The sequence below is a fragment of the Sorex araneus genome, chromosome 3, assembly GCF_027595985.1.
Source record: "Sorex araneus isolate mSorAra2 chromosome 3, mSorAra2.pri, whole genome shotgun sequence".
Lineage (NCBI taxonomy): Eukaryota > Metazoa > Chordata > Mammalia > Eulipotyphla > Soricidae > Sorex > Sorex araneus.
In genome coordinates this window covers 48,698,472-48,722,436 of record NC_073304.1, presented here as the reverse complement: position 1 = coordinate 48,722,436, position 23,965 = coordinate 48,698,472, and the positions used below count along the sequence as shown (strand labels likewise).

General features: G+C 39.3%; 1 protein-coding gene across 5 annotated transcripts in view; it reads right to left on the bottom strand.

Moving 5' to 3' along the window:
• TRIM9 (tripartite motif containing 9) overlaps positions 1–23,965 on the bottom strand; it is a 107,118-nt gene that overhangs the window by 18,231 nt on the left and 64,922 nt on the right. For all 5 annotated transcript variants that reach the window (XM_055131304.1, XM_004601734.3, XM_055131302.1 and 2 more), the window contains exons 4-7: positions 20,879–20,989; positions 18,746–18,899; positions 8,531–8,688; positions 7,285–7,423 (exon numbers count right to left, since the gene is read on the bottom strand). In XM_055131304.1, the coding sequence (XP_054987279.1) occupies positions 7,285–7,423; positions 8,531–8,688; positions 18,746–18,899; positions 20,879–20,989 (562 nt within the window). The remainder of the gene's footprint in view (positions 1–7,284; positions 7,424–8,530; positions 8,689–18,745; positions 18,900–20,878; positions 20,990–23,965) is intronic.

Sequence of the window (23,965 nt, the reverse complement as noted above, 5' to 3'; positions counted from 1 at the left end):
TTTGTAACTATATCTCATGGTTATTCAATAAATAAACAAACAAATAAATCCCCCAAAAAGCATCTGTCATTTGCCCCTAGTTAATATTCTTATAAAACCAAATAAATATCACTTTTAAAATTATTTAAAAAAAAAAGAAGAATGTAGAGAATGCTTTGCTGTTGGCTTTGAAAGTGTAGGAAAGGGCCAGGAACCAAGGAATATACAAGGTTTCTAGATGCTAGGGAAGGAAAGAGAGCAAATTCTATCTTCCAATGACTGAAGGAATGCAGCCCTGTTCACACTTCACTGTCAGCATAAGTGAGTCCTTCTTAGCATTTTATTTTAGTCTGTTTTTTATAATCTATTCTATAACCTATTCTATATTCCAGAACTCTAAGGCAATAAATTTGTTTTGTCTTCAGTTACTAAATTTGTGGTAGCCTGTCACAGTATCAGGTTACAGAGGTAAATCTGGGACATGCAGCAACTGACATAGAGAGGGTTGGACCTTGGCAAGGGGGCACAGGAGGTGTAGTCTGAAACCCTATAATTGTCTTAGGGTGAGCAAAAAAATTCCTATTTCCCCATACGCCCATAGAGAATCTTATGGTGAAATGGAATAGTTATTTTTACAATTCTTTCTTTGTATTTTAGCATTCTAAGAATACTTGTTTGCTCTTATTTCTCTTGGAATCTTTTCATATACAATGAAGAAAGTTTTTATAAGTTTGAACCAATACAAAACTGGGTTTTTCTAATTTCATGTTATAAACTTATAATTCACTGACATATATATATGTGTGTGTGTGTATATGTATATATAAAATGCATAGTCACCAAGAATTTGAAATAAAATAAGTATATTGACTTTTAAATGTGTTAAAATATTTCTCAAACATGTTATATACCTTGTGACTTTTAAACTCAGGTCATATTATGTTAGACAGAATGCTCCTTTGATTTTTGTTTTTTTAATTTTTTTCATTTACCTCTTAGCCTCACTGTTGGAAACCATCTTAACTCAGTTCCATATCAATCCTTTTTCATTTATCTAATTCTATGCCTATTGTCTGTTGTGCTTTTTGCAAAAATGCATGTAAATTCACCAGAAGTGTCTCAGGGGCTCCGAGGGCATGGCACAGAGCATCTATGTCTTAACTCTGTCCTATTTCCTTACAATCATCATCAATGATATCTTGATTATAAGATGACCAGATTGCTGAATGGATAGCTAAGTTCTAGAGAGGTGAGGTGGAGGAATAGGATTAGGTTTTCTGAGTGAGTGCCGAGAAATTCAGGAGCAGGAGGAGCATTGCCTGTGGCAGGGCCCTGCATCATGCATGTCTGTGACCCTGGTCCCAGCTCAAGGTCTAACAAAATCAAGATACTCAACACATGTTTTTGAGTGAATGAAGTTTCCCTTTCCTAAGCAGCTGAGGGCAGATTTTGAATTGAATGCTTTATACACATCTTTTTGCCTTGCATATGTTCTCTCTTTTCTGAGAAGTCTTCCCTCCTCTTTAGATCTTTTTCATTTCTCCTGCTATATGCTGTAGCTTATTTTATGTAGCTATTAGATGTAAAACCATCAGAATATTATTTCTGTTGAAAATATTAGTTCAAAAAGCCTTCTTTAAAGGATAGAGTGCATGCTTTGCATGCTCCAGGCCCTGAGTACAATCCCCAGCACCACATGGTTCCCCAAATATTTCTGGAATGGCCTTGGTACCCTTGTGACTTTTAAACTATACCCAGTACCACCTGATATAGATTTGATGGTCCCCTGCACTTCTGGATCCAAGCAGCACTCCATTGCTACTATAAAGCACCTAATCATCTGGCCCACTATTGCCTTATGAAGTATAGGCTAGATCAGGGTTTCTTAAACTTTCTCCTCTCTCAACTCCTTTTCACCCCAAGAAAATTTTCACATGGTCTGGATATAGAGGCATACAAAATAGGTAGCACTGCACTGTAGCACTCTCGTCCCATTGGTCATCGATTTGCTCGAGTAGGCACCAGTAACATCTTCATTGTGAGACTTGTTGTTACTGTTTTTGGCATATGGAATATACCATGGGTAGCTTGCCAGGCTCTGCTGTGTGGGCGGGATATTCTTGGCAGCTTGCCAGGCTCTCTGAGAGGGATGGAGGAATCGAATCTGGGTCAGCCGCGTGCAAGCAAATGATGCCCTACCCGCTGTGCTATCGCTCTGTGCACAAAATAGGTATACAAATCAAACATTTACTGATGTTAAATCTTAGTTAAATTTATTTAAAAACAACTCCCACATTCAATTACATGATCCCATATAGGGTCAAGATCCACAATTTAGGAAACCAAGATCTAGATTAACTCCATGTTCCTAAGCATTTCTGGAAGACCTTCCCCTCAAAACCCTTCTTTTAGAACCATTTTTTTGTTTTCTTTGGTTTTTGGGCCAGCAGTGCTCAGCCTTACTCCTGGAAGACTCAGTGGACCATATGGAGTGATGGAGATTGAATGCTGGGTATAGAACCCTAGTTGGCCACATGCAAGGCAAATGCCTACATGCTGTACTTTCCCTCCATTTCCATAGAAACAATTTTTACTTTTAGAAGAGATTTTATTAGTAGAAATTAAACTCAAAGAAGGGATTAAGGTGATATAAAAATGGAATGGCTCATACATTTCTGTTATAAACTCTATCTGGAAATCAATATGAAAATGCAGATCAACAGCTTTTAAAAATAAAAAAAGTTCAATAGTTATGTCCTAAGAATTTTTCCCAGATATATATATATATTTTTTTTTGCTTAAAATTTTGAGAAGGACTGTACTTAGTTACTAAAATACTAAAATACAGAAATCCAAAATCATGCAGCCACTAGTGCGGCCGCTCAACCTCATATCTCTTCATTTTCAGCAATGGAAAACAAATTATCAAATGCTTCCTTTTCAGCAGGTCTCTGACTTTGGGGGGAGAAACTCCAAACAACAATAGTGAGTTTTTTGTTGAAATATTGAATGTAATCAAAGTAAAGTGAAAGTAAAGTGAAATTTATCAGTTACACAGGTGGGGTGGGGGCTGGGGAGCTGGCGGGGTGGGGGGGAGGTATATTGTGATTCTTGGTGGTGGAATGTGCACTGGTGAAGGGATGGGTGTTCGAGCATTGTATAACTGAGACGTAAACCTGAAAGCTTTGTAACTTTCCACATGGTGATTCAATAATAGAATAAATTAAAAAAAATTTTTTTGAGAAAGAGCTAGGAGATAGCACAAGGGGCTAGAGCACATGCTTTGCACAGGAGAGTCCTGAATTTCACCTCCAGCACATGGTCCATGAAGTGACACTCAAACACTTTGCCTGGCATAGCCCCCGAAGACATCCACGTGCCCCTCCTTCCTTCCCTCCCTTCAAAAAGAAATTGTGTTAGGTTGGCTTTGTTGTCATCCTCAGTATTAGAAGTGCCCTGATGAAGTCTATGTGAAGTGATTCTTGGCTTAAGATCAGAGGACAGTTAGAAAGAGGCCTTCTTAGGCTGGAGAGAGTAGTCAGGTAAGGAACTTGCCTTGCACATGGCTGACCTGGGTTCAATCCCCAGCATCTCATATGGTCCTTCAATCCCCACCAGGAGTGATCCCTGAATGCAGAGCCAGGAGTATTCCCTGTACACTGCTAAATTTCCACAAAACAAAACAAAACAAAACAAAATGAAACAAAACGGCTTTCTCATTTCAGCTACTTAGCTCATGGAGTTGTCTGAGTCTCAGGAACAATACTTTGGTCTATTTCATTATCCTTTCTAATTATTAAAAAAAAGATACTGTTTGTTTAGATCCATAGAGAAAAATAAGAAAAAATAAGCAAACTGTTCCTTTCCTGTTCTCACCTTGGCATTTTTTTAAAAGAGTTTTGAAGTAGAGTCTCTCAGACACATAATGAGCCTGAGAACATGATGTCTTAAGAAGGCCTCATTACTGGATGCTTTCAGCAGGTGCTCTCACAGATGGTTGCAAAGACTGCTGGCAGGCTCAAAGACTACTACAGTCAGGATGACTGCTGCATGCATTTCTTTTGAGAGAAATACAATCACAGGGGCAGGCCTTATTTTTTCATTTTCAGTAATATCTTCAGTTGCTTACTATTTCTTAAGTCATGGTTGATTTAGTTGTTTTTTTTTTTTTTAACTTTTTGGGTCACACTCAGCGATGCTCAGTGAATGACTCTGCACTCAGGAATTACTCCTGGCATCTCGGGGGAGGGGGACCATAAGAGATGCCAGGGATTGAACCTGGGTTGGCTGTGTGCAAGGCTGTGTACAAGCCCTATCTGCTATACTATCACTCTTGCACTTGCAACTGGTCTTTAAACAAATTATTTTAGACACCTTAATTTACAACACTGGTAATAACAGGGTAGTCTTTAGTGGTTGTCTTAGGTCCGTCCCCAAGAAATTTGCTTTCAGAGAACTAAGCAATCTTGGACTCATGTAATGATGTGCTTCCCTTTCCTCTTCTATTTTCATTGCACATTCTTTATAATTTCTATTGAATTTACTTACTTTAAATTCTTTGTGTTTTCCGATCGATTACTTTATCCAAACTGTGTCTTCTTTCTGGCCTGTCTTTGTAAGCCTGCACTGTCTGGGGTCCCCCCAGGAGGTCTGCCTCTCTTCTCAGACTGGAAGCTCTCTGATCCCACAGGCCCCAGCAGCTCTCAAAGCAAACATGCCCCATCAACAGACAAATCAATTTGCTTTTGAAAAAGCCATCAGAATTTATCACAGTGTGAATATGTGATCTCGCCTGCATAAGTTTGCCTTTAGGTCAGCAGCAAAAACTTTGTGATCAAATAAAAGTGAAAGGTGATCTAAGGCTCAACTAAATGCCTGTAAAACAAGTGAAATTTGTTCTCCTTTAAAAACCGTTGCCTTTCTGAGATAGATACTTTTTGTTTCCAATTTTGGAAAGATTTAACTCTTGCTAAGAAGAAAGCAAAGGAGTTTGTTTCAATAGAAAGTCAAGGAGAACCCCTATATTATTCCTAATAGCATCAAAAGAAAGTCTTTTGATTTTCCAAGTAAGTCTCCTTTCAAGAATGGTGGAAAATAAGATGAATAAAATATAAGTTCAGTTAATGTATAAAACTGTCAAAGACATTCTCTCACTGATTTCTAGAACACAAAGAGATATAATTCTTTTAAATATTTTCTATAGGCTTTCTTTGTTAGAAATTGACCAAATCTTCTTAAAAAAAACAATAAGCTGCCATTCATTGAATTTTCTTTTCTTTCTAAATCTTGTCTCACTGAATGAATCAAAATGAGGGAGAAACAAATAGAACAAACCAAAGTTATGGAGAAAGTATGTGTGTGAACTTTATTTCATCATGAGTAAATCACTTCTGTGCAGTAACAGAGAACACTGATAACTACAGGATGAGAGGACTTTCTTTGTGTTGCGTTACATACCTTATATTTGTACACAATATATAAAATTCATGGAGGAAATGAATTTCTACAGTACAGTTTCATTGTTGAAAGAGGACTTGTTCCATTAATCTTTCAGAAAATCCGTCCCTTCTCCCCCAGTTCTGTGCCTGTGATACTAAGGATCGCAGTTCCAACCCTGTCATTTATTAGACACCATGATCTTACAAACATTTAGAGAAACTGAGAAACTACATCCTCCTGTAGGATGAGAAGAGATACGTAAGTGCTCAGGCTCCTATGCTATTAACTGATTTGAGTGGAGTGATATTAGTATGATTTCCATGAAGTATGATGGATAGAAATAGTTTATTGTATAGCTGATGACACATGTTAGCGGCATGACTATGAGTTCCCTCCTGCCTGACACATGCACTTCCCTTTTCAGTCACACTGCCTTGTGCCCATGTGAGACAGAGGTCACCACCACCCAGGACTTTCTCCATGTAGAAAATCTGTTGGAGGGTTTTCACATTTAGCATGGAATGTAGGGGACAAAGGCAACTCTCTCAAGCTGATTTATCATCCCAGAGAGAAGTTCTAAAATGACCATTCCAGAGGAGACTCTTGCTATCCCTGGTACCTGAACAGGTATGAGACATGTGGACATTTCCCCTTCATCACATCCTTCTCTTTGAAGAGCACTGCTCACAGACTCCCCAGCCATGGTTTCCATGGCCAGGGGCCTCACTGTGGGGTTGAAAGTTGTGCTTGTTTTTAACCATGTGAACCATTTCAAGGGTGATTGGCACATGCCAGGGTTTCTAGGAGGCAGGGAGACACACCGCCACAGCTCTTTCCACTAATGTCTTGAACTTGGACACAATCAACAGCATCAGTTTTGCAGAGGGAGTCTATGGCTAATGTTGGTGGGGTGGGGCTGACATCTAGGATTAAAATGACTCCCAGAAGGTCTGAAAATGCTTTGGCACCTGATCACAAACACTTCTTCATGGGGATAATTTCATGTGCTGCAATTGCTTTCAAAAATTAGCAAGTTAAACACCTCAGAAATTGTACTCATCATCAAATTCAAGCCCCTCTTCTAAGATAGATGGCTTGCCTTTGATGAGGAGAATGTTTATAGTAGAGCCAAGATGAAGTAAAGATCTCTAGAGACAGACCATGCATACAGTGGCCTGAGGCAGCCTACCCGAGCCTCATGGGACTAGCCATGATGAGAATGGTGAAGCAACAAGGAGTGGCTGGTCTCTTCCTGTCTGGTGCCCACAGGAAGCCTCAATCCTGGAGTTGCCGGCCTCAGCTTTGGGTTGTGAAATAGAAGCAGTCTGTGCTGGTTAAGCCCACGAGTAGCCAAATGGCCCTTTCTGAATAAATCTAGCACCCTGTACTCATGGGAAACACATTCCGTTAGACAAATCCACAGTTGAAAAGAAGCAGGTCCCCACCCTCAAGAAGAAACAAGCACTACAGAGCAATTTAGAATCATTTGGGCAAAACTGGCAAATGATGTGTATCGTGGAGCATGGGAGCCTGCCCTAGAGCCTAGATACATTCGTCTCACACACCAGGGGCACATTCAGGCCTTCATTTTTTTCAGCTTCTTCAACTGCAGCTTATTTAGAGGGTTATCAAAGGAAGCCGACGGCCCAGCCATTTGAACTGCCGCTGCGGACTCTTTGGTTGGATCACATCCACATACCATGGGCTCTCTAAAGGCAGGAGAGGAACAGCAGCTCCGTGCCAGAATGCAGAGCAAGTCATGGAAACACTTCAGAATGTGGGCAGTGGTGGGGTTACCTCCGGCCTTGCCAACCACTTAGATGCCTCGCAGTTCTCGCTCTGAGGGATACTGCTGAAGGGCCTTACCCTCGGACGTTTGGAGGACCAGGGTCTTGCTGTACTGGCTGACTCCTGTTTTGTTGAAGGCCTTGACTCGAGCATTGTATGTGCTGTTGAAGTGAAGACCATCCACTGTGCACATTGTCTCCTTCCCAACATAGACTTCCTGAGGGTCAACAAATAACAGGCCAGCACTTAGTGGGAATCTTTATGACACGTTAGGAAGACCGCGTTGGCAAACCCTTTCATGTCAGCCTGATCTGGTTTTGAATTCTGTGAGATATTAGACCATTTAATTGACTCCTTTTGGCCTCAGCTTCCTTACTTGTTAGAAGAATATCCACCTTATTATGAGGGTTGTATAAGGTCATATGTGCAAACTAACTAGTATAGTGCCTTGTATTTAACAAGGGCCTAGGAACTAAATGAATGGTGGTAATGAATTAGTAATTGGGGCTTTAAAATATCAAAACTGAGTGCTCATAGGTATGATTACACTAATTAGTAATAACTTTAGTAATAAGTAATAAAATTATTACTAATAAAGTTTTAGTGATAGATTTACAGTGTATTATACCTTCTGAGTTATTTACCAGTTTAATTTGTAAAAAACCAGGCCTGAAAATGTGAGTGGGGGTGCTCTCTATCCTGTCACAAAACTGCCATGCAGACTACCTTCTGAGCTATTACAGGAACTCAGGCTTCAGTACAGCACAGAGGGAAGGGGGAGGAAACAGGGGAAGGAGGAAGCATGACATTTCAAAGGCTTAAAATAAATCCTAGCAGAATGTATCTTTAGCATAGATTAGTTATTTACTTTACTCTTTATCATTGCACTTTGCAACATTATGCTGATGTAATGGGTAAGAATAATTTGCATTCAAAGCACAGCCATAAAACACCAACTTTCCAGTGGGGTGCTCAGAAGACTGGGGTCTGGAATGGCAGCAACAGCTGTAGGAGGTAGCTGTTATTACTCTCATCCAAATTTACAAGTGAGCGCCTGCAGGCTCCATAGGTGAGACCTGGGCACAGGCACATGGTGAAGAGGTAGCGTTCTTATTTGAATGCTGCACGAATACCAGAGCTGGCAGAACTGCATATACTTTCTCTTAGGAAAAGCAATTTCTAGTCAGAGTCTTGCGGTCTGGCTCTGACGGTACCTTCTGGGGGGGTATTTCCTGGGAAGAGGTACAAGGCTGGCTTGAGACTCCACGGCGATGGTTGGAGTCAGTTATAGGTTTTGGTTTAACAAGGACTGGGTCTGACTCACCCGGAACTGACCACCACTGCCGTCATCCAGCTCCAGGATATACCCATCTGCAGGCACTGGGGACAGAGGGGGCTGTTTCCAGGACAGTGTAGCACTGTTGTTGTGGGTACAACACTCTTCCAGCTGTAGGATGGGGGTCGCTGGGACTGGAGAGGAAGCTAAACAGAAATCAGTGTAACTTTGGTTTCTGTTGAGTTGCAAACACATCAGTAACTTAGTACCATAAACACCTCCCTGATAAATATATGGCGAATCTAAGTAGCTGTCCTGGGGTGCATGCAGAATCTGAACAGAATACCTCATAGTGTCCTTAGGAATGGGGTCCATTCCTGAGCTACTGTGCTGTGTTTTTCCAAGTTTGTTGTCGCAATTCCTACCTTAATTGGAGGGGAGTCAACTACTTTGCTCTGATATGCTAGAGCACTGAAAAGACATCATCCACAAGGAAAATATTTCACATGGGGGATGAATTTCCAGTCCATAACAATCTATCAAACGCAGAACTTGATGGGTACAGTCATTGTAAAATTTACTCTACAGCTTAATCTCCAGTTTATATATCAAGGATGACCTGTTTTTAGAAATAGCTTCGAAATCATGATGTTTCTAAGGCTTTATTGCTTTCTCCTACCAGCGATTCTGTGCAAGGTCTTGTGTACATGAGCAATGACAGTGGAGTTTTCAAAATTTGGAACCTAGTGACATAGTGATTGAAACAGTTTTGAAACTTCTGAAGAACTTGACATGTTCTTTGAAGGTTGAGCACCTTGAAAACAGCACTTGCTCCACCCCTTACTTTCTGCCAGTACAGGAGAGCCAACTGTGAATTTGAGGCGTAGTTCAGGAGAACCCTGGCCCTGGCAGTGGAGGATCCAGGAATTCTCAAGACCTTTAAAAATCTTTATTTAAATTTTAAAATATTATGTTTTTTGGCTGATCACACCTGGCATAGCTCAGGGCTTACTCTTTGCAGTGCCAAGGAGTCACTTTTGGCAGTGCCGCGGGACCAGATTTGGTGCCAGGGATCAAATTAGAGTTGACTTCCAAGGCAAGTATTCTACTGGCTGTATAATCTCTTTGGGCCCCAATCCTTAAGATCTTGGGAGACTTGATCACCAAGTTACTATCAATAGGCCTTCTCCCCATTTTGGGATAAGAATCTTTTACATTGACTAAAACTGTAGATTAGTTGAGTCATCAGATGCAGATATTATGTAACAAATCATTGCTGCTCCTAGCATACCAAAATCTGATTCTGGGAATAATTGGGCGGATATTTTGTTTGTTCTTTTTTGTATTCTTGGTAATCGCTTAAGATGCTTTTCCGCACCAATGCATAAATACATTTTTTGGTTATTTAACAACAGGAGAGAACAATTTGGAATACCTCCAGGGACATTTAGATGAACAAATGTTAATGTAGAACACCTGGTGTGCTGTACCAAAATTGGAATTGAAGTGTCATGCATTGAATTAAATCTGAACCTTGCTAGTCACCCCAGCAAAGGTTATTAATTTAACAGTAATTTAGAGAATAACTTCTATGGTGAACAACCTAGGAAATGGAAACCATGATTCATAAGATCTGAGAATGTGAAGCAGGTCAATTATTTTATACTTCAAAAAGACTGTGATACTACACACACACACACACACACACACACACACACACACACTCACACTATGCTTGAGTGCTTGAGTTAGTAGACCAGATTTAGTAAAATCAAATTTTTAACAAGTTAACTGGAAGTGATCAGTTTAGGAAGGGAAATCATGTTTTCAGAATCAATGGCACAAAATTTAGGTTTTATCACAAAACAATAGTTTCTGCAGTCTCAGAGATCCCAGGATTTGGAGAGAAAAAAATAAATTCATTGCCTACTTTAAGAAATAGAGAACAAACGTGTATGGAAAGATGGAAGAGAACAGTCTTCTTGTAATCATTTTAACAATTTGTAAAGAAGCATCAAATAGTTTGTAAGTGGAGGGTTAATTTTAGGTCACAACACACATTGGGAATTTTGTCATACCACCTTTTTCATTATAAAAAGAATACATCTAGGGACTGGAGAGATGGTACAGTGGGTAAGGTTTGGCGGTAGCTGACCCTAATTTGATCTGGCACCCCATATGGTCCCTTGAGCACTGCAAGGAGTCATCCTTGAATACGATGATATGGTACAAACCCCCCTAACTTAAAAAAAATACATTTTAACATATCAACTCTAAAGTAAAATGTATGAAAAGTTTAAGCAACCCATTTAGAGACATGGGATGGTTCTCCTAGTTAGAGTTCTCTTAACTCTCCTTATAAGTTATAACTTACCATAAATCAACTATTTCTTAGGCCCTATTTATTGCATTAGTTTGCCTGTCAGTCTGTATTTTTTTCTTTGTCACATGTCTGGCAAGCCTACATTTCATCAATTTTAAAATGAAAAAAATCACAAATTGGCTTTTTTTTTTTTGCTTTTCAGGTCACACCCAAGGATGCATAGGGGTTACTCCTGGCTCTACACTCAAGAATTACTCCTGGCGATGCTGGGGGACCATATGGGATGCTGGGAATCAAACCCGGGTCGGCCGCATGCAAGGCAAACGCCCTACCCACTGTGCTATCACTCCAGCCCCCACAAATTGGCTTTAACTTGAATCATAGTAATAATTGTAGTGTGCCTGGGAAGAAACTCAAATTTCCTCATATAGACAGATTAATATAAGCTTAATTAAAGCCTTTGGGATAACATGTCTTTAAAATATGTGAATATCACATAAGTCCTTAGTAGGAATTCTTTTTTTTTTTTTTTGCTTTTTGGGTCGCACCCAGCGATGCTCAGGGGTTACTCCTGGCTTTGCACTCAGGAATTACTCCTGGTGGTGCTTGGGGGACTATATGGGATGCCGGGGATTGAACCTGGGTCGCCCGCGTGCAAGGCAAACGCCCTACCTGCTGTGCTATCGCTCCGGTCCCCAGTAGGCATTCTTTAAAAGACTAAATGGACAGGAAAAAAAGTCTAACCACTCACTAATCTTTAGACTTTAATATTGTCCTAGATTTTAAAAAAACAACCAAATAAGCAAAAAAGAGCAAAGTGAGAAAGAACAAAGAAACCAAGAGACATTTGCATGTGTTGAAATTTATCTCAGAGTGCTGAGAATTGTTTTCTACTTTTCCTTATTTACCCCAAGTGATGCTGCATAGAAAAGAAAAATGTGACAAAATTACACCCTCATTAGCAAAGACAAAAGCTGGCATCTTAGAAAAAAAATGATTTTCTAATAGCTGTGATGTTACCTTGTTTTACCTTGGTGTAAGATAAATAGTCTATAAGAATCCAATGTATTCCTGAACTAGTTTATCTGTTTTGTTTTGGAAACGAATAGCATTAGATTGCCTGGGCCGGCTCTATGAAAGAACATTAAAGTTTGGATTATCACAAATCCTTTTTATTTTTATTTTATTTATTTTTTTCCCTGGGTTTTTAATTTCAAGACACTAACGATTATTCTTTATTTTTCTTACAGTTTTACTTTTACTTTTCTTACTTTTTTCACTTTTTAATTTTACTTTTCTTACTTTTACATTTTCTTACTTTTCCCAAAGTAGTTCTCCTGAGTTGATCAGAATTCTAGTTATTAGCATCATTTCAAGCTGTAAAATCAAGTCTGGGATTAAAATACTCCTCTTAGCTATAAGAGGGAGGCTTCTTTTACTAACTTTCTCAAAGGGTCTGGTGGAAATTTGGCTTTCATTTAAACCCCCCAAGTGTAGTTTGCTATGCCAAACTTTTCAAATATCTTCTATTTTTTAGGGTCATGTTAGTTCAAATTATATCTCATATCTTTAAATATTAATTTTTAATTTTTCAGCTATAGGTCAAAATAACTACTCGAAAAATAACTATGAGATATCACCTCACACCAGTTATATATTTGACCTACATAAAAAAGGTAAGAAACAACCATGGCTCTCAGATATGTTGAAAAGATTGGAGAGATAGTACAGCAGGGAGAGCACTTGCCCTGCATGAATCTGACCTAGGTTCAGTTCTCAGCATCCCAAATGGTCCTCTGAGCCTGCCAGGAGTGCTTTCTGAGTAAGACCTGATCACAGCCAGGTGTGCCCACCCCAATAAATAAACAACAAAAACAGAGATGTGATGAAATAAAACTCTCCTTCAGTGTTGGAGACTTGTTCAACTTCGATGGAAAACAATATGGAGACTTTGCAAAACACTGAAAATAGAGTCATATTATAATCCAGGAGTTCCACTCCTCATCATCTACACCATTGTTCATTTCAGTATTACATGTAAGAGCTAGAAAGAATATAAGAGCCCTGGAGGCCACACTTAAAGATAGTAGAGATAAGGGCCAGGAAGATCACTCCAAGTCAGTCTCATGTGCTGGGGGGAAAAGCAGCTGGGATAGAGAATGGACCACCAAGTAACTGATGGTTGGAGGGCTTGCTTGGGATGGGAAACGAGTGCTGAAAATAGACTATGAACCAAACATGATGGCCCCTTAGTACCTGTATTGCAAACCGTAACACCCAAGAGAGTGTAAGAGGGAATGCAAACTGCCACAGAGGCATGGGGTAGGAAAGAGTGGGGGTGGCAGGAAGGATACTGGGAACACTGTGATGGAGAATGGGCACTGGTGGAAGGATGGGTACTTGAACATTGTATGACTGAAATGTAACCACAAGTCTGTAATTCTGTTAAGAAAAAGACTATAAGAGCCCATCAATATATGAGTGAATAAAGAAATTGTGGTATATATACACAACACGGACTCAAAAAGAGCTATGCTTGGAATATCACATTTCACTCAAGTGAGAGAAGGAATTTGGAGTTCTGACCTTCATTGATGATCAAGAATCAGGGACGCTGTCTCGTTTGCCAAAGCATCAAAAATCAGATAGGCCAGACACATAATGTGATTTAGAGACAACTGCTGGACTAGAGCTGTTACGGACTGGATTCCATGGGACATCAAAAGACCACATGGCCGCCCACCTACGAGATTGTCAGATTTCTTTGTCAAAACCCTGAATGAATGGTTTGAGGCTCTTCGTATTCCTGGAGTGAGCAGATACCATTGGGCTACACTAGCACGAGACAGGTACAAATGGAGACATTACTGGCACCCGCTCAAGCAAATCGAAGATCAATGGGATGACAAGTGATACAAGTGATACAGAACAGAATACTACTCAAATATGAGGAAAAAAATCAACCTTGCAAATTGCTATAATTTGTATGGAACTAGAGGATGACATGTTAAGTAATATAAGTCAGAAGGAGAAATTCAAATATATGTACCAGATGATCTCACTCATATTCATATGTGAATATAAAGAAAGAGCAAGAGAGTGGGGTATGGCTGATGAAAATTCTAAGGCTGCCAAAAGAACTGAGTTTCCCAATAAGGGATAGAGGATAGTGGGAAGGGAAAGATGGCCTATAAGAGACCCAAGGGTTAGTGGTGGAGGGATACTGGTACTTTGGTGAGGAACATGGTTAAATAGCATTACATGCCTGCAGCGTAAATAGTAATAGTATTGTAAACTTTGCTACTTAAAAAATTGCCCTGTCAAAGTTAACAGAAGTGTAGGAAAGTTCATATAAGAGAAGCAAGTTTGTCTTCTACACTCAGTAAGGAAAAAATTCCTGAATGGAATGGTGGAATAAAAGGTTTACATGTATTCTCTCCTTTAATGTGCACAGCAATCCCAGAAGATAGGTAAATTATTATTTCTGTTTTGTAGACGAAGAAGCAGAAACACAGCAAAGTTTCCTGGGGGGTAGGTGGTGTAGCTGGGCTCTGATGCAGGGGACCGCATGCTGACCCTGCACTGCACTGCTGCTTTAGTCTGCAGGCCAGTGATGGTGTTCCGAGGGAAGTCCTGTGCCGACTTCTAGGAGGAAGGCTTTGTTTTATTTCCCAAATGGAAACAATAAAACTCCCCAAGAATTTCTGGTACAGATGAATGAAATATTTCACTTTGAGAGCTATGGAGTTTGGGAAGGCATTATATAGAGTCATCTTCTTTGAAGGTTTATAGACTGTCATTTCTTTTAGTGGTGTTTGAACAACACCACATTTGAGGAAAGTGTGCCATTTCTGAGAAGTTATCACTAGCACTTTGCTAAGAGTAAATGTGCTCTCTACCTACACATTTGAGGTCCCTGAACCATAAACAGGTTGCGTGCATGAACGCAGTAAATGCAAGGCAGCATGTCCACTCATTCCTGTCACTGCCCAAACCTCTGGGCACTCTCTCTCCATGATTTATAGGAGGGTATGTTTGGATCACTCTGCCCTTGCCTGTGACCATGATGTCAGCTCATGGCTCTTACATCCAACATGAGTTAATAAAGACAAATGGGTCCTAAAGTGAGTAAAGGCACTTAAAAAGATTAATAGACATTGTGTTAAAAACGTTCACTAGTCTTAGGTGACTGATTTGGGATCAGAATTAACACACTGGTGTTCTATTTCAATTCTAATGAGTCTTGAGATACGTAATATAGTTAGATAATTCTGGCAGAATATTTTTCTATTTAAATTTAAAACCTAACATCAGACCTATATTCTTTGATATTAAGAACAAAAGAGGCATTTAAGATAAAACTGTAAAACCAGAGACAATAAAATTTTGAATTAAGAAGCAAGCATTTTAGTTGTCAGTATGAATTATAGCATAGTTTGTGTAATTCTGAAAGTATTTAAATTTTCTAAGTAGTCTATTTGGCCCAATAGAAAGCATCATGTGTATTATTAGTTTCATATAAAGTCAGATTACTTTAGTAAAATTATAAATGAAATTTAGATTTTGGCCTGTTTGAACATGGGTTTTGTGGTATGGTTTCTTGGCATTTTTACTGACAAGTTTAATAATAATGCAATTTATTAAACTGACAAAGAAAAGCATGAAAGATTAAAAACTCTGATACTACCTCAGGCACAGTTGTGTGCCTGTCTAGCCAATGGACATCTTAACTACTGCCAATCAGGTTCCATCAACCTTTTGGCCTTTTCTTTCCAATAAGAGCACCTGACAGATAAAAATTATTCAGATTCTTAAGAAGATTGGGCTTTCCCTGAATTAATTAAACTTAATACAAGAGCAAACCATATAAATTAATTCTGCAGAGGGATGCTAATCAGAAATAAATTAAATTAAGATGAAGTGTCAAAAACAGAAGAAAAATGAAGTGAATCCAGTTTCACACCAGATGACTCATCACATTAATTTCATTAATAACTGTTTGGACAATTTGGTGTATCAGATGAATTTTTGTTGTGAGTTTTGACCTGTAGAGTGCTTGGCCATCTCTGCTCTGTGGACAGATTTTAATGGACTATAGACACAACCAATAAGGCCCACACACTCAGATAAAGGTAACACTAGTGCTACCACCGTGGCTATTGGTGTTGGCTCCCTACTCAGACAACAGGAAAGGAAGAAGTTTTTCAACTGTTTACAGCACTTCAGAGCCCTGAGGCTTTTACCCTTCTGTTGTCCCATCTCTTTCCTTATTACCAATGCTAATTGGATTGTTTGATTGTTTTTTTATCTTCAACAAAAGCTCTTATAATGTCCTTTTGAGGACATAACCTTTCCATTGTAGACCTCATTGAAAAAATGGGTACTGAGAGAGGCTGATGGAGGTGGTGGTGATTACATTACCCAGCGCTTTGGGTGGCTTTATTTATACACAGCCAGGTGAACAGCAAGAAAGAATTTAAGAGGGAATTTAAATTTATTTTCAAAGTTTAGAGGGGAATTTCATTATTCTTCAGAGAAGCCTCAGAACTATGCAGTACAACCTGAAAGTTATGCTTGTGGGCTCTGGATGTTTGGGTCTGAACACCCCACTCTGCTGCTCACTGGCGGGGTGAGCTTAGACAAGTAACCTGGATTTCCTGTGCCCTATTTTCCTCACTGCCTGGTAGGGTTGTGAGAATAAAATGAATTAATTCATGTTAAGAACTCAAGAGACTGGATTGGTAAGAAGTGAATAAATGGACTTTCTGTTACTATAACAAAGTTCTTTTTTCCCCTTCAGGGACCACTGCTGGCAGTGCTTAGAGGAATATTCAGGGTATTGGAGATCAAATGCAGGTTGGTCATGTGCAAGACAAATACGTCCACTGTAATATCTTTCTGGCCCCAACAAAACAGTTTTTACTCCGTTCAAAAAAAAGTACAATGTCATTCCCAATGCAATAAACTTATTAAACAAACACAGAGAAAACTGGAGATAAAAGACGGCAAAAATCCATTAAAAGAAAGAGAGAAGTACATGTACCAGGTACAGGGATAATTTTAATTGTCATATGTGCTGGATTACATGACTCTCTCTGCTAAAAGAAAACACAGATATTTCTTAAGAAACATAAATTTAGAGCCAGGAAGATATAGGGTTTAAAGCACTAACCTGATTCAGCGAATCCTGATTTATACCTGGCATTGCATTGCATCTAATCCCCTGAGCACTGCCAGAATTGATCTTCAAGTGCAGAGAATCATAATTACCTCCATGTGTGACCCATCACCCCCCAGGCCCACCCCCAATAAGAAACAATGTTTGGAACTCAGGGGAATGGCTCAAAGGGCCGGAGCACACACTTTTCATGCTGGAACTAGGAGATTGATCCCTGGCTCTGCATAGTCTCCTAAGGAGCACTAGAGATAAAACCTCAAACACTGTGCCATGAGTAAACTCCAAGCACTGATGAGTAAGCCCCTTCACCCCCAAAAGAGAATAGAACTGGAGAGAGACTCAATGGGCTGAAGTGAGTACTTTGTAAGCAGGAGGCCCACGTTTGATCCTAGGCACTGAAAGTACATTAAGTATTGATGGGAACAAATAACCCAAGCACCACATTGGGAGGAGCCCCTGAGCACTGCTAGGTATGATTGCAAAACCAAACAACAACAACAACAACAACAACAACAACAGAATGTTTAAAGCACTGACTTATATAATTCATTCATCATATGCTTGAATTAGTAGAAGCAAAACTAATTCTCTCAGTTCTTCAATTCTCTCAGTTTAAAAAAAAACAGAAAAATGACAGAATTATGGAGATGGAAAGAAAATTAGTAGCTTCCAGGAATTCTGGAGAAGGTAGGCATGAGTGCAAAGGGCTATAAAGACCCCAGGGTGATTTTTGTGGTGAGGGAGTCATTTTGAATCTCATAGCAGTGGTAGACAATGAAATCTATATATGTGACAAAATGGTATATAACTACATATGCATTGTACCACCTTCCTGGATTTGATATTGTAGATATAACTGAATAAGGAAACTGGATTAAAGACCCCTCCAATTTTCACAAATTTCGGTGACTGTCTAATTATCTCAAAAGAAAAAGTAAAAAAGAGAAATATCTAAAAATAGATATTACTTATGCGGCTATAAAATTACTGATTGTTGACTTGAATTTTCATTATTTTTTGAAAAAAAGTTATTTCTTAACATATTTTAAGCATCAATCACCTCTAAAATTTCAGAGATTTTGCAATGCTTATTAACCACATAAACCAGCAAATTTTAAAAGTTACGTTTCAAATGTCAATGTCTGGATTCCAGCTCATTATCCTGATCAGCATTGGCAAGCTGATGTTTCTCATCTCTCAAATTCCCACTAATCCACGTGCAGCCATTTGTTCACTATCTGAACATTATAATTTGTCATCTCAATTTTAAACTTTCTTGATTTAGATCAATAATTCGGAGTTATTTTTCATACCAAGATTTTATTTATTTAGTGACATTCTCTCTCTCTCTCTCTCTCTCTCTCTCTCTCTCTCTCTCTCTCTCTCTCTCTCCAGAACAGCTGTTCTCTGATGCTGAGCATGTGAAATCTCTAAGATTCTCAAGAGATAAGCATTGAGCTTATCTGAATTAAACACACTTCCTAAGAGGATGTAACATAGCTACAGGGTTCCCATTACATGACAATACAGAAGCCACTCCAGACTTTTGGAATATTGACTAAAGGATTGTATGTGTGGGAGTGGTGGTGGTGGTGTTGTTTATATGTGTGTGCATGTGTGAATGTGCTTGTGTGTGTTCCCCAGCTTCCAGGTGATACATAAGCCACTGTTTATTTGTTGCCCTTTGGCAAACAGCAGCCTTTATTCTCCTTCAAGTACCAGAATCCACCGGGGATATGGGGCTGAGGATGCAAGCACCCACCTTTCATTTGCACAAAGTCGAGCTGGTGAATGGATTGCAGCAGAGGACTGTTGTCCAGACTCAGGTCGAAGTCCGTGGTCATCCTGGGAGTCAGCGTACCTTTTCCCCACTGATCCTCAGTCAGGTGCACTCTTCTTATGAGGGCGTCGGAAATCTAATCACATCAAAGAGCACAGTCTAAGGAATATGCCACTATCTTGGGCACAGAACCTCTTTCCAATTCTCCAGGAACATTTCTGTTAAACTGGTTCGTGAGTCACATCTTTCCTGTCTCCTGTGCAGGTGGTGAGGAGCCTGTTACAACCAGGGTGACTCAATATTTATCAGCCCAATTTGGGTACTTTTGTGAGTCAGAGATGGGTGCCAGAAATAATTAGTTGGCAAATTTGAATATCTGATCATGTTATGATAGATCAATGGAAAGCCAACAACATAAAATATGTATGCAATTAATTCTACTAGAACCAATGACCCCAAATTTCTAATATGAGGTGTGGGTATCCTGATGAAACTCAGCAATAAGTTATATAAAGTAGTTTTGAGAGGCTGTATAGAAATAATTTTTAATCTATACTTTTTAATCTTAAATCTGTAAAGTATAAAATCTTCAAACCTGTAAAATGGCAAATGGCATCACTTACATTTTAAGCACATCACCTTCATATATTAATCTGATTTTTGGTTAAAAAAACCTCTTATTTTAAATCTGTGACTCTTGACCAGTTTGGTAGAATGTTAGTAAAAAAAAGATTTTTAAACAAAAGGTCTATTTGGAGGGTGGGAAAGTTGGGCTATACCTTGGAGTGCTCACGCCTGATTTCCTGACTGTGCTCAGGGATCATTCCTGAAAATGTTCATGGAACCATATGCAGTGCTGGGAATCAGACCTGCATTGGCCCCGGGCAGGGTCTTGGCCCCTATCCTCTCTGTAGCCCCACAAAAGTTATCCTTATCATTGGTTCATAAGTTAAGTAAAATTCAGCTGACAACAGGATCTTAAAGAAATAATTAAGACTAAAGAAATTGGGAGAAAAGGAAGCTGAGATAGAGAAGGGAATACCTCGTAGAGAATGTTGGGAGGACCCACTCGGGTTGAAAGTCAAGTGCCAAAAGTAGACTATAGACCAAATATGGTGGCCACTCAATACCTCTATTGCAAACTACAACATCCAACAGGAGAGAGAACAAAAGGGAATGCCCTGCCGCAGAGGCAGGGTGCGGTGATGGGGGTTGGGGTGGGGGTCGTGGGAAGGATACTGGGAACATTGGTGGAGGAGAATGGGCACTGGTAGAGGGATGTAAACAAAATGCAAACATGAAAGTTCATAAGCTTGTAACTGTACCTCACGGTGATTCACTAATAAAAATTAAAAAATAAATTACACACTGCATTTTAAAAAAGACTAAAGAAATTCTGAAGCACGTAAGGAGGAAAACCCTTCACTGTTGTAGAAATCACTGATGTGATTACAGTTGTAGTTGTAACAAAGTAGGATACTTTCATGCTTGAGACATTAGTAACTGGTTAGGTCAAATAATGCAATGTCCTTTACTTGTTTCAACAATCATACTGTAAACAAACATACTTTTCGTGTGTTTGTTTTCTAGTCACACTTTTCATATATTGTACTTATTGTGGTTGGCTTTTAAAATGACCTACACATTAGTGTCATGGACTGGAGGGAGGGTACTGGGCATTTTGTTGGTGGTGAAGTGAAGTGGGATAACTGTGTATGCCATGGCCAAAAATGTCAACATCATTGTAAAGACACTATAACAAATTCAACCATAATACATTTTTAAAAAGGAAAAAGATGTCTCTAGTTAAAAACCACCTAATACATATTAGGAGAAAAGGACTGAGTTCTTAGATTATGCCATATCTCTACTTTGAAGGAACTTTAGGAAATTATGTTTTCATGACTATATACAAGAATAAACAAGACTAAAAATGTCCACATCCTTCAGAATCAGAAGCAGAGACTTCATGGAAGTCAGTCATATGCACACATAATGCGCAGAGAGGTTACCCTTGGCTTGCACCCAGATAAGGCTAATGGTTTCTGGACCTTGATGTAGAACTCAGTTCATGAGACAAGTGGGTATGTGAAGCAGAAAGTAGTTGACACTTACCTGCAAAAAGCCACTAGGATCATTTTCCTTAATCACCTCCAGGCAGTACTCCATGAGCCCCGTGGTCTGGCGTAATTTTACGGTGCAGTGAGAGATCTGATCTCGAACCACCTAAGATTGACACGAGAACATAATTAACCAAAATGGCAAAAGGTAGAGAAATAAACAGGTCTTTGGAAATTGTCTTCCAACCAAAATATAAGAGTATCATGGGATGGAACTAATTCATGAGAATATTTTGTGGCAATTTATGTGATAGATAATGGCTCTGAAAGATGCATGGGTTATGACTACATAGGAACCTGTCACCCCTCAGAAAGGCAGTGATGGAATCTTATTTCCTTGGGACCTGTAGTGTATCTTTACAGATTTCTGTTGGCTCCTTCCTCTGGGTATCTGACAATCAGGATCTGCCTAAGCAAGATGTTAAGAAGACTCTGTAAAGGAACTGAATACCCTGGGACCTGGCTACAGCTTCTGTTGGGTAACAGTTACTCACTGGTTCTCACCCTCAGCCTATCCCTTCAAAACAACTGATGTCACAAATAAATCCAGTTCCTTTCTGTTCCAATTTTATTTCCTAAAATGGGTGGTGGGGAGGATTTAGAAGTGGATCTTGCGCTGGAGAGATAGTAGAGTAAGGCACTTGCCTTGCTTATAGTGGCCCAGGTTTGATTCCTAGTACCAGATACCCGACCACCATCAAGAATGATATGAGCAGAGCCAGGAGTAAGCCCTGGGTCCAGAACAAACACCTCTACCCCTCCAATAAATGAGTGTGGATCTTGTTGGGGAAAAAATGAACTACTGGCAACCAGTAGGCCAGAGAAAGATAGATGCAGAATTAAGTTTTAATAACAACCCACTTAGGATCACCATCTCATTTGAAAAGCAGTTTTAAAGGCTACATATGCAGAAGTGCATATGTAAAGAGGTGCCTTTCTACATATGCACTTCTGCCATGGGCACTCTGAATTCTCCCAGTGAGAAACTCATGATGGTCCTCGAAAATTTCTTTATTTAGAGATTTCATCTTGTTAGCCCTTTGCTCAGTGAAAAATCCTGAAGAGGTTTTTGAGTAGATAATTGAAGTGTTTTTTTTTAGAAAACTCAATTACTTATATCCTTGGTATTTGCACTACTTTTTGATAATCTCAAAAGGATCCAGTGTCACAGATTTCATGGAAACTAATAAAAGGGGTTTTAATAGTATTCATAAATATTATTTTTATGTGGATTATTGCATCTAGTTTCCTAAACAATTGGAAAGAAAATGGAAAAAGGTATCATTTCATCATGCACATGCAAAATTTGAAAGCATTTTGATATTGGCTTTCCCCCCTGAATTATGCTTTCTTATAGTTGCAATAGTAATAGAAGACAATTTTATCATATGCATATTTTCTGTTGTCACCATGGATGAATGTTACTGGCATACTTGCATAACCCATTGAGTGAATTCTCATTATTTATTTAATTATTTCCATTAATCTGTTTTTTGGCATTTAAGTTCTTCCTAGTTTTCAGTATCCATTCACTATTGCTCGTTTTATTTCTTATTTTTATAGGGCAAAAATCACATCAGTGTTGGGGGACTATAAAGACTTTACTTGGTGGTGTTCAGGGAGCCACAGAGTTCCGGGAATTGAACACAGGAGCTCAACATATACTAGGAGTGTGCTACCACTTGAATCGTGTCCACAGTCCTTTATTGTTTGAGATAAAACATACAGAACACTGATTATCTTATCTACCTGAAATTGTGAAATTCTAAGGAATTAAAAATTCACATTTTGGGAACCAGAGAGATAGTACAATGGGCAAGATGTTGCCTTGTGTGCAGCTGACTTGGGTTCGATCCTTGGCACGACATATGGTCCCTCCAACCACACACACCACAACACCGGGAATAATCCCTGAGTGCAGATGGAGCGATAGCACAGCGGGTAGGGCATTTGCCTTGCACGTGGCTGACCGGGTGGGATTCCTTCATCCCTCTGAGAGCCTAGCAAGCTACCGAGAGTATCCCACCCACACAGCAGAGCCTGGCAAGCTACCCATGGTGTATTCGATATGCCCAAAACGGTAACAACAAGTCTCACAATGAAGACGTTACTGGTGCCCGCTCCAGCAAATTGATGAACAATAGGATGACAATGCTACAGTGCTACAGACTATCTATTTCACTTGTGAATATATATTGTAAAATAAAATTACTGAATCACATGAAAATTCTATTTAAATTTTTTGAATTAAGTTATTTATTTTTGAATTAATTTAAATAATTGTGAGACACATGATTATATATTTCTATCAGCAATACATGATAGTTCCAATTTCTTCTTAGCCTCATCAGCACTTACTATTTCTTATTATTCTTTTTTTATTTTTTATTTTTTGCTTTTTGGGTCACACCTGGCAATGCACAGGGGTTATTCCTGGCTCTGCACTCAGAAATTACTCCTGGTGGTGCTCAGGGTCCATATTAAATGCTGGGAATCGAACCCGGGTCGGCCGTGTGCAAGGCAAACGCCCTACCCGCTGTGCTATCGCTCCAGCCCCACTATTATTCTTTATTAGTAATAGACACCCTAATGGATATGACGTGGTATATTCTTGTGACTATAATTTCCTGCTTCTTATTTTGGGTATGCCCAGGAGTGCTCAGAGCCTATTCCTGGCTCTGCATTCAGGGACCACTCCTGGCAGGCATGGAGGATTATATGGGGAGCCGAAAATTGAACTCAGTTCAGCAGCAAGAAAGACAAGTGCCCTTCTTGCTGTGCTATTGCTCTTGGCTTCTGTTTTTGTCTAAGAGTTTTGTAGTATCTTTCTTAAATTTAAGACTTAATTTTGAGTTAAGTGTTTTGTATACTCTTAGATATGAGTTCAGCATTATTTTTGCATGTAGATAGCCAGTTTCCTCAGTATCATTTCTTTAAAAAAACCTGTGCTGTCCCCTTGAATGGTCTTGAGTTCTTGTCAGAAATGATTTGAGATTTTTAAATTTTAAAAATCTCATGTATATGAGATTTTTCTTATGGACTCTAGTTATAGCTGCCTAAGTGTCTGTCTTTGTGCCAGTAC